Source organism: Henckelia pumila, chromosome 4 (genome assembly GCF_033568475.1).
Source record: "Henckelia pumila isolate YLH828 chromosome 4, ASM3356847v2, whole genome shotgun sequence".
NCBI classification, from domain to species: Eukaryota; Viridiplantae; Streptophyta; class Magnoliopsida; order Lamiales; family Gesneriaceae; genus Henckelia; species Henckelia pumila.
This window is the reverse complement of record NC_133123.1, coordinates 83,023,908-83,035,035: the sequence shown is the minus strand read 5'-3', so window position 1 is coordinate 83,035,035 and position 11,128 is coordinate 83,023,908. Positions and strand designations below refer to the sequence as shown.

Genomic DNA, 11,128 nt, shown 5'->3' with positions numbered 1-11,128 from the left:
TTTCTATATTTTGGTGATTATGATTTTTTTTAATAATCCAATAAAATAACAGAACTAATTCACGATAACTCATTATTAAAATATGAATAGCATGATCTGCTAAAAAAAAGAGTAGCATGATTAAATTGTCAATTATAATTGTTTTTCCATATAATTTCAGTAAAGTACTGAACTAATTCACAACTCAGTGTTATAATTAAAATGAAACACATTTACATATATTTTAATTAAAATAATAGCTGCATATTTTAAACTAGAAAATGATTTTAAGGTTTTATAACTATTATAAAAATTTAGAATGAAATAAAAATAACATTATGAAGTTCCAAAAGAAGTAATGAAACGCTGTTACCCATACTCATCACTTTTTTTTTTAATAATTTGTTGAATTTATTTGAAAAAATAAAGCGATGGATGGATTCATACTGAAGGAACAGGCAGCAGCATGCCTTTGTTGAGGTATAAAAGGTGTTTTGGTTTCTTGAATTCCCAACAAAAATCTTGCCATTTCTTTGTTAAGTCCTACATGGGTTCCCCAGAAGAAACCCATTCTTCGCCGCCAGCAGAACACCACGGTGTAAGCCTACAAGAATGGCAAGCTTGGGGCACCACCTCTCCTGTACCCTCTATGGTTAATCAAATCATTCGAGACCTTAAAATGTTGGAAATGGAAACAGATTCCCACATCACTTTTGGCGGTAACCATGGCACCCTCTCGGTAAAAATGAATTTGGAGGTTTTACGCGTTGATTTTCTTTTGTATGTTTCAGTGGAATTTTGGTTTTCCCGAATTTGCCAATGTGTTTTGTCTGGCTGGATATAATTTTCTGCATTAACATTTCATTCCCTTTTGTGGGTCTTTCGCAGGGAGACTTCAAGGTCCAAGAGGACAAAAAACATAGGGCTAAATATGCATCGTTAGCTGACTCCGAGGAAAAACTTCAATTTTTTTCTGCTCGACAAATTGCATGCCGACTACTTGGAAGCAGGGGTTATCTGTGTCAGAAGGTACATTGTTTCCATGTTAATTGTTTTATTTCGGTTGTCATCTATGCTTATAGTTGTACACGGATCAATTCTATTTTTCTTTTTGGAATTTATGGCTTGAGTATTCTTTAATCCTATTCAGATTACTTTTTCCTCATCTATTGAGTGATTTTGTTTTAAAAAAAAACATTTGGTAGTGCTGGCTGGCCTCGGAAGATTGTATGTGCTCAAGAGTTGCAACTTGTTTGCTTGCGAAACAACTGCATATCTGGTTATATATGCACCCAAAGGTTGTACAACATTTCGTTTTTCCTTCCCATTCAAACCCTTTCTTATTTTGATTTTATATCATCTGATGAAGATCATTGGATGGTGGACGATTCATTCTTGGCAGGATTTTTTGAGGCAGAATAATACTGGGAAGTTATTGTGGCAAGTGTTTGGCATTCATGCTGCAACTTTGTGTTTGTTTGGGATCACTGAACATGAAGAAAAGATGTGGAATGTATTCCAACTAGAAGGTTTGACGTCTACCTCTGTCATAGTAAATATTGGTTTGCAATGGAAATTGTTACTGGAATTTTTATGCTACTTCCCGTACACTTTGCCATAGTCCCGTTTCAAGTAATTCTTCATTTTCTGTTAATGGAATTTATAAGTTATGATGAAGCACAAGCTAGAAAAATTCATTGTTCTCTGTATCATGTCAAGTGTCAACATATGGTCATAGACTTCACGTGCTGTAAAGCTTGTTTACCAAGCATAAATGTATGTTCATCCTTGTAGTTCACCAAGCATTAATGCTTCGTTCTTTCTTTAAGTTCCCATATGTTGCGGATGCTGTCTTAACAATGACTACTCTTTCTTTGGAATTACGATTTGACAATTATTTTGATCCTAAAAGTATGACAAGTTTTTATTATTGGCATGTTGATGCCAACAAAAATTGAATTTGAAATGGGTACAAATTTTAATAGTATTTCCATTTCTGGAAACTGCAGAATCATGGGAGATGAGAAGCAAAACAATACACTAAAGGTACCTATATCAATACTCTTCAAAGCTAGAACATGGTTTTTATTAGGGAATAAACTCAATGATGGCATAACAATTGTAAATTTAATATAACTAAGAGTTTAAATTGGTTTAGGGTGTCATTCCTTCGAATAATGCAGATGACAAGTCTAGGTTGAATGCCACAAAGAATGAGTATTGTTAAGTTAAATTTGTTCAACAAGAACATGGAAAAGATTCTCAACTTGAAGAAAATTCACATTTTTTTGAAAAATATCTGATATATATATATATATATAGAGGGAACCAAGTGGGGAAACATGGTTGGACAGCTGAGCATTCCTCACTCTCTCTCTATATATATATATATATATGTTTCTGTATATACGAAAATCCTTAGCTAACGATGCTATATTGGCTTAACACAGAGTTTATGTCTAACCATAAAAATAGCATAAATACTATGAATATTGAATATTATGAAAGTAATAAAATCTTGAGGCTGATCCTAACACAATTAAGCTTTTAAACGACTGGTTGAGTATCCTAGCCCATAACCAATTACTTTAATATTAAATTTGAATTAAGTTATTTAAACTTACAAGCATTATCCTTCCAATGTTCTTGCTTGAACTCACAATAACTTGATCTTCTATGACAATAATCTTGCGGAAATGGTAAACATCTCAAAGCCCGTGATTGATTCTCAGTTCTGTTGTACGTGGGTCTGAGGAAAGGTTTCATCAATTGGAGTTACTTTTTTGTCAGTCTAATTAGCTACTTCTGTTGCAGAACTTGCAATTGCTGGTGTTTCAAATGTGCTTGTTATCTTTCTACGTTTGTTCATTCACTGTCCATTGAACTTCTTGCCCATCGTATATGTGTGTGTTCTACTTCAACCATTTAAATATATTTGCTGATATATTCATTTATGTTACAATCTTTCTAATATTGAGACGACAGGCTTCTGATTTTATTACATAATTTTCAGGCAGAAACAAGGTATGGTGCCTTTATCCAAATAAGAACGCCCCAACATTTTCTGTTACAGATATTATATCCCATTCCAGGGATCTAGAAAGACAGGTAATAACAGTAACCTGTCTCATGAATTTATTTGTAGTTGTTCGCACTTCGCATGATGACATTCTTTAGTCAAGTTGTAATTTTGCAATAATGTAATTTTGTAACAGTGTGATTTTAATAGCCAAAAAACCAAAAGATAAAATTTCCTGTCATATTTTAGCTTCAGCAACCATGCTTATTTAATGTTAAAGTATGTCATTTTGCAAATTTATCTGAATATGCTTCTTAAACTCGTAAGTTTCAAATCCTTCCTCATATCAAATCCCTTCATTAATTTAAATCCATCCTACCAAACACAAACCTAAGAATCTATTCTTTGCTACCGATATCCTTAAATCATGCGAGTAATTCCAAACAGATATTTGTTTATGCTTTTGTTTCTTACAGAAAAAAAAAATCATGTCCCAGGACCTCTAGCCACCCTAACTTGTTTTACCCATCCAAGAGTTGATCTATCAACATTTATGGAGATTCTTAAGTAGATAATGTCAATGATTTATATTTGGGGAAAAACAGCAAATTTCGAAGCTCTTTCATCTGTAACTGTGGCTCAAATCTCAATATCAAAAGAAATAGTACAAGATCCTGTTATATGATCAATGTTGTTGTTCCTCGAATTTGATACTGGTACACAAAGATAAGGATATGAAAGATAAAGTGACAGGAAGAGAAGGGGCATGCGTCTTTTGATGACGGCACATAAAAGGGGCACTCTTTGATATTCTAACTTGGATAGCAATGAGCCAGAGACAAAGTGTACTAGACCTATGGTAAGAATAATCTGGTGCAATGGGACCCTGAATTATGCTTCTGTTCACAGTTTCAGAATACCGAAAGATACAATGACTTTTACAGGATCAAGCATTTGTATTCAGTGTATTACTAAAAATAGCTTATGTAGTGGTCCTTTTTATTCGTATCTTTGGTATAACCTTTATCTCTGGTCAAACCACAGTTGATTCTAATTTGAAGTTCGAAGGCAGGATTTTAAAACAGAACAATGACTTCAGCTCCAACTGATAAATTGGATTCTAACATAAGTATTTTGAGCATGATTAATTAGTTTAGCAGACAATGTTTTTTTTATCAATGCGATGATAAATATTAGACAAAGTATTACAAACTGCTCATCACATGATGAATGTGTAATTTGATCTCGTCCTATAAATCAATTTGAAAATGCTTTTAATTATTCCCTTTGATGCACTGAGACATCGTACCTCTTACTTTAAATTGAATGCCAATTAATGATGTCTTATTTCATAGGAAAATGGAGAGGACACCATGAATTTTATCTTAATTGATGGTACTTGGAACAATTCAAATGCAATGTTTAGGCGTTTGCAGGTATTTCAGCAAATATAATGTTTTATTATTTTTCAGAGTTTCTTTCTGTAGGATATTGAGAATATTACATTAACAAATCAGTCTTCTATCAAATCTTGTGTATATGGGCAGCCGATATGATTATATGTATATATTAGGTTATTTCTGTTTTTAGGAGATTTAGTAGGTTTTCTTTCCTTATTTTGTTGTAATCTTTATCTTTAAATTAGAGTTGTACATACTACCTTTGAATTAAGAAGAATAAAGATTGTTCATTCACTTCTTCATGGCATCAGAGACGTTAAGATCCTAGGGATACAATCTCTGCGTTATTCCTCTGGTGAAATACGTAATGGCGAGTTCATCAAACTCCGAGGTCACCTCCTCTCAAGTCTCAAGACTCCACTGTCTCCAACTTGAGTGGAACTCAAGACAGTGGTCAAATTCTCATTACTGGCCACAAACTAAATGGAAATAACTATCTCCATTGGTCACAGTCAGTAATGATGTTTGTATGTGGCAAAGGAAAAGATGACTACTTATCTGGGGCTGCTGTTCGTCCAAAGGCAGATGACCCGAAGTTCAAAATCTGGAAATCAGAAAACAGCATGGTTATGTCATGGTTAATCAATTTCATGACCAACGAAATAGGAGGAAACTTTCTTCTCTATGGAACAACAAAAGAAATCTGGGAGGCAGTGAAGGAAACCTACTCACGGAATTATTTGAAATAGAGAGTATCCTTCATGACCTACGGCAAGGTGATTTAACGGTGACCCAATATTTTAATACTCTCACTCGTTATTGGCAGCGGGTTGATATGCAAGAAGATCACTCGTGGAACTGCCCGGATGATGACAAAACATATCGGCTGATTGTTGAGAAGAAAAGAGTCTACAAATTTTTATTTGGGCTCAATAACATTCTTGATGACATTCGTGGAAGGATTCAAGGAATGAAACAACCAATAAGCCTGCGAGAAGCCTTCTCAGAAGTTCGTAGAGAGGAAAGTAGGAAAAAAGTGATGCTTGGGACTCCTGCCATTAATTCTCAGATGGAGAATTCTGCCCTAGCTGCTCGTGTCCCTAAAAATTACAGCCAAGATAACTGGAAGAAAAAGGAGCGTCAATATTGTGAACGATGCGAGAAGCCAAACCACACAATTGAAAATTGCTAGAAAATTCATGGGAAGCCAGCAAATTGGAAACCTCCACGCCCACAAAACCGAGGCAATACTGCAGTAAAGGAAGAAAGTTCAGCATCCACCGAGTCCACTTTGTTTAGCAAATAACAACTTGAAATTTTGAAGCGGGTGCTTCAGATCACATGACTGGAAATAGAGATGTTCTCACCAATTTCAGCCCGTGCCATGAGAACCTAACAGTCAGTATTGCTGATGGATCATCCTCCAAAGTTATTGGAACTGATTCAGTGAATATTTCAAAGGATTTGACACTTAACTCTGTCCTTTTGGTGCCTGAATTGAATTGCAACTTATTATCTGTTAGTAGACTTGCACAGAATCAGAATTGCATTGCTAAATTTTCTCCAAAATCTTGTGAATTTCAGGTCTTGGATTTGGGGAAGACGATTGGCAATGCTAAAGAATGCTCGGGGCTCTATCTACTTGAGGCAAACAATTCTTCCAAAGGGAAAGGTCCTAACTCTAGTTGTCTAGTGTCTGTCAGTCAAGATCAAACCTCTATTTTCCAAAAAAAGGAGAACGATATCATGTTATGGCATTATAGGTTAGGACATCCCAATTTCATGTATCTCAAGAAGCTTTTTCCATCTCTTTTTATTAATAAGAATTCGAATGAGTTTACTTGTGAGATTTGTCAATTTGCTAAACATGTTCGAAATTCTTATCAAGCTCTACCTTACAAAGAATCACAACCTTTTGCATTAATCCACAGTGATGTATGGGGACCATCTAAGGTAAAAAATATCACTGGGTCTCGTGCTTCATAACCTTTATAGATGATCACACTAGGTTAACATGGGTGTTCTTAATGAAAGAAAAATCTGAGGCAGGTCCAATATTTCAGAAATTCAATACCATGTTTCAAACTCAACTCCACACTAAAGTACAAATTTTGAAAACGGACAATGCCAAAGAATATTTTGCCTCTATCCTTAGTGATTATCTCACAAGTCAAGGTATTGTTCACATAAGCTCATGTGTTGATACACCCCAACAAAATGGTGTGGCCGAGAGAAAAAACCGACATCTTTTGGAAGTGGCTCACTCTCTCATGTTTTCTACACATGTACCTAAGCATTTTTGGGGAGAAGCCATACTCACTGCCACTTACCTTATTAACAGAATGCCTTCCCGAATCCTAAAATTCCAGACCCCTTGTCAAGTCTACTTAAAAGGCAACCTCATACTCATCTCATATCATCTCTTCCTCCCAAAGTATTTGGTTGTTCCTCATTTGTTCATATCCATAGTCACCATCGGGGAAAGTTAGATCCTAGAGCTGTTAAGTGTATTTTCTTGGGGTATTCTTCAAACCAAAAGGGATACAAATGTTATTCTCCACATACGAGAAAATTATATAACACTATGGATCTGACCTTCTTTGAAAATCAGCCATACTTTCCCAAATCTGCTATTCAGGGGGAGCACAATGTCACACGAGAACATCAGTTTTGGGATATGAGCACGAGGACCAGTGACTTAGATGTTCCCCACATTGCACTTGATTCAGACTTGCACAATATTTCAGCCCATAACTTGCCTACTCCAAGCCTACCTGATGACACTACCCAGCCCACTGTACATCATGAACTTATCACCTACTCTTGAAGAAACAAGAACCAAAAGGAGATAGAGCATCGAGCATCACTTGAGCAGAACCAAGAATTGGAACCGGATACAGGACCAAAAGATTCGCCAGGTAAGTCTATTCCTGAGTCTGCTAAAGATAAAGATTTACCTATTGCATTGAGTAAGGGTGTCCGAGAGTGCACAAAGCATTCAATCTCTAATTTTGTGTCATATCAGGGATTATCTAACAAATACAGGATTTTTGTGGCAACCTTGGATCAAGCACAGATTCCTAAATCCATACAAGAGGCTCTCACAACACCAAAGTGGAAAGCTGCTGTACAAGAAGAGATTCGAGCTTTGGAGAAAAATGGAACATGGGAAATCACTAAGTTACCTTCTGGAAAACGGCGGTTGGCTGTAAATGGGTCTTCTCTATTAAATATAGAGAAGATGGAAGTGTTGATCGATTCAAAGCCCGTCTTGTTGCAAAAGGATTCACACAATCATATGTAATTGATTATGAAGAGACGTTTGCACCAGTAGCCAAACTAAATACAGTAAGAGTCCTTCTATCTCTCGCTGTAAATTTAGATTGGTCTCTAAATCAATTAGATGTCAAGAATGCATTCCTCAATGGAGACCTTGCAGAAGAAGTTTACATTAACATTCCCCCTGGATTCGAGTCTCCAGCCACAACCAACAAGGTTTGCAAGCTGAAACGGTCATTATATGGACTTAAACAATCCACAAGGGCCTGGTTTGACAGATTCACAAGAGTGATCAAGCAGTATGAGTACAAGCAATGTCAAACCGATCACACTCTCTTTGTTAAACACTCACCACATGGGAAAGTTGCTATCCTCATTGTATATGTGGATGACATTATTATAACAGGGGATCATGTGCAAGAGATAAATACTCTCAAGATTCTATTAGCCAAAGAATTTGAAATCAAGGACTTGGGGAGCCTTAGATATTTCCTAGGGATGGAAATAGCTCGGTCACAATCAGGAATTTCTGTCTCCCAACGAAAATATATTTTGGATCTTCTAGATGAAACATGGATGCTTGGGTGCAAACCAGCAACACTCCTATGGATCCAACAAGTAAACTGGGAACCATAGAAAATTGTGCACCAGTTGATATAGGGAGATTTCAAAGACTTGTGGGCAAACTCATATACCTATCTCACACAAGGCCTAATATAAGTTACTCAGTGAGCATGGTAAGTCAATTTATGAATAATCCAAATGAAGAGCACATGGAGGTAGTTTATAGGATCCTCAGATACTTGAAACTAACACCTGCAAAAGGATTATACTTTCGAAAATCAGAGGATAAGAGCATCAAATTATACAGTGATGCTGATTGGGCAGGATCAGCGGTGGATAGAAGGTCAACTTCTGGATATTGCACTTATTTTTGGGGAAATTTAGTTACTTGGCGTAGCAAGAAACAGTCGGTTGTATCAAGAAGTAGCGCTGAAGCTGAATTTCGAGCATTGGCACTTGACATATGTGAAGGGATGTGGCTACAGAGACTTATGAATGAACTGAAAATGTTTGTTGAAGGACCTATGAAGATGTTCTGTGACAATCAGTCAACTATCAGTATTGCAAAGAACCTAGTGCATCATGATAGGACGAAACATGTTGAAATTGATCGCCATTTCATAAAAGAGAAGATAGAGGAAGGAATTATCAAGTTAATATATCTTCCTACTAGCTTTCAAACTGCCGACATCCTTACTAAAGCACTTCCAACGAAGAATTTTGAAGATTTGAGCTCCAAGCTAGGCTTACTCAACATTTACGGCCTCGCTTGAGGGAGAGTGTAGGATATTGAGAATATTGCATTAACAAATCAGTCTTCTATCAAATCTTGTGTATATGGGCACAGCCGATATGATTATATGTATATATTAGGTTATTTCTGTTTTTAGGAGATTTAGTAGGTTTTCTTTCCTTATTTTGTTGTAATCTTTATCTTTAAATTAGAGTTGTACAAACTACCTTTGAATTAGGAAGAATAAAGATTGTTCATTCACTTCTTCACTTTCTAAATTTACTTTCCTGGGATTTCATCTTGGAATTCATGGATTTCTGTAAAACATGCATGGCTAGCATTGATTTGCAAAGAAGAGTTTATGATGTGCAGTTTTTGATTAATTGGTTATCAACTTTTTCCTCAAGAAATGGATTTCAACAACTTTTTGGTGGTTTGGTTTCATTTTTACTTCATTTTCTGGGTACTATAATGCTAAATCCAAGAGTCTAAAATTGATTCGAATATGTGGGGTCCATAAAAATATATAAACCCACGTAGGCAAATTAAAATTGAACATTTGGATGTAACGTGAGGGTACTACCATTGTGTCCCTTGTGTTAGCATATGTGGTCAACCATCTTCTGGATTGCATATTTTCTAATTTCCATATCCCCAGACATAATCATTATTTTAATTCAAATTTTCGTTACTTTCAAAAAATAGGAAAGATATTTGTATTCACCTCACCTGTGTTTAATGGAGTTGCACTTAACTTCCTTATTAAGTGCAAAACTGATAACATTCAAGGGAAGCAAGTGCCAAATACATTAAATATAAGGAAGATGAATACAAAAAAACCCAAACTATTACTAACCTAAATCGCTTCATATTTGCATTACTGTCAAAAATTACAATATACCATAACTACACTGTATTTTAATGGAAAACATGGTATTTTGGAACAATTAATATTATGATATGATAATATTATCAGATAATTTTTGACATGATTTGATAGCGAATCCAGATTTAGGCATATTGTAATATCTTGAACTTGTATTTTATACAGGATAGAGCTAAATTAATCTGGGGAAGTGAACTTCCTTGCATATCTCTGAACACCGGTGTATCTTTGATGCATAAACTTAGGTACAGCAGTCAAAATCTCATATAATACAGCTTCATAAGCTTTGTGAATCTGCTCCCATTTTGAGTCTTGTTTGTAAATATGATTTCCTTGGAGTTTCAGACCCCAACCGTCGTGGGATCGCACATGCACAGCGGCTGCAGCAATAGGCCTACTTCATGAACTCCAACATGTTCAAGAATTCAGTTCCTTTGAATTAGACAAACAGGCTGAAGCAATTGAACACTCATTGGAGGTTTTGTTGGAAACACTCACAACAAGAAGACTTCGAATGGGGAGGTCCATCTCTCGGAGAGGAAGACACAATGATGACATTTGCTAACAGCAATGCAGCTAATGCTGCTACCTATAAGTATAGTATACTTACCGTTGAAGGCGATTCTCTCGTAGATAAAAGTTACTCCTGTGTTATCAAAGGAATGAAATATTATGAGGGGCTTGCTTTTTGTTTTACTAGTTCCATATCATACATTAGAGAATAAAGAGATAGCAGTGAGCATCAATGGATACCCTTAGATCAATCTTTCAATTTTTTTGGAACTTTAATGAGCTCTGAAATGTTTCATTGCTTATATTTTTGTAGAACAATTTGAACATTTACTCATCCGATATAACGGTTGGTTTTTCAAAAAAATATTTCAGGTTCAAGTTACTACATTCTATACTATTACTATTGGATTTTTCTATGGAGTATTTCTCCCGTAAAATGCGGGGAAATTTTAAGATATGGATCATATAAAACAACACACGGGATAAAGTCAGGATTTTATGGTGTGGGTGAAATTTTTCGAAATCTCGACCTTTCCCAAACTTCAACTGATTTATGTTTAGAAAATATTTCTACCCGACATTTTTTGACCTGAAATGTTGAGATTTTTAGAAAGTACCGATCAATAACGGGAGAGGGATCGATTGAAAATTGTTTTTCCGACGGAAATCCCATCCCGACCCCATTATATTAGTAATATTTTTTTATATTAATAATATTATTTTTAAAACTAATTTAGGGTTCAATGTTGAATTTC

The 11,128-nt window shown here is 35.5% G+C and overlaps 1 protein-coding gene across 4 annotated transcripts; it reads left to right on the top strand.

Annotated features, from left to right (window-relative positions):
- The first annotated feature begins 440 nt into the window (after positions 1-440).
- LOC140860352 (uncharacterized) lies at positions 441-10,705 on the top strand. Of its 4 annotated transcripts, none has more exons than XM_073263328.1 (8): positions 441-718; positions 868-1,008; positions 1,185-1,277; positions 1,382-1,508; positions 2,993-3,087; positions 4,354-4,434; positions 10,026-10,105; positions 10,206-10,705. In XM_073263328.1, the coding sequence occupies exons 1-8, from the start codon at positions 446-448 to the stop codon at positions 10,423-10,425; spliced, it is 1,110 nt and encodes a 369-aa protein (XP_073119429.1). In that variant the 5' UTR covers positions 441-445; the 3' UTR covers positions 10,426-10,705. The 4 variants fall into 4 exon arrangements, with proteins under 4 accessions (XP_073119429.1, XP_073119428.1, XP_073119426.1 ...); XM_073263327.1 differs by having other exon boundaries at positions 441-736; XM_073263325.1 differs by lacking the exons at positions 10,026-10,105; positions 10,206-10,705 and adding an exon at positions 5,983-9,499 and having other exon boundaries at positions 441-736.
- Positions 10,706-11,128: the final 423 nt, after the last annotated feature.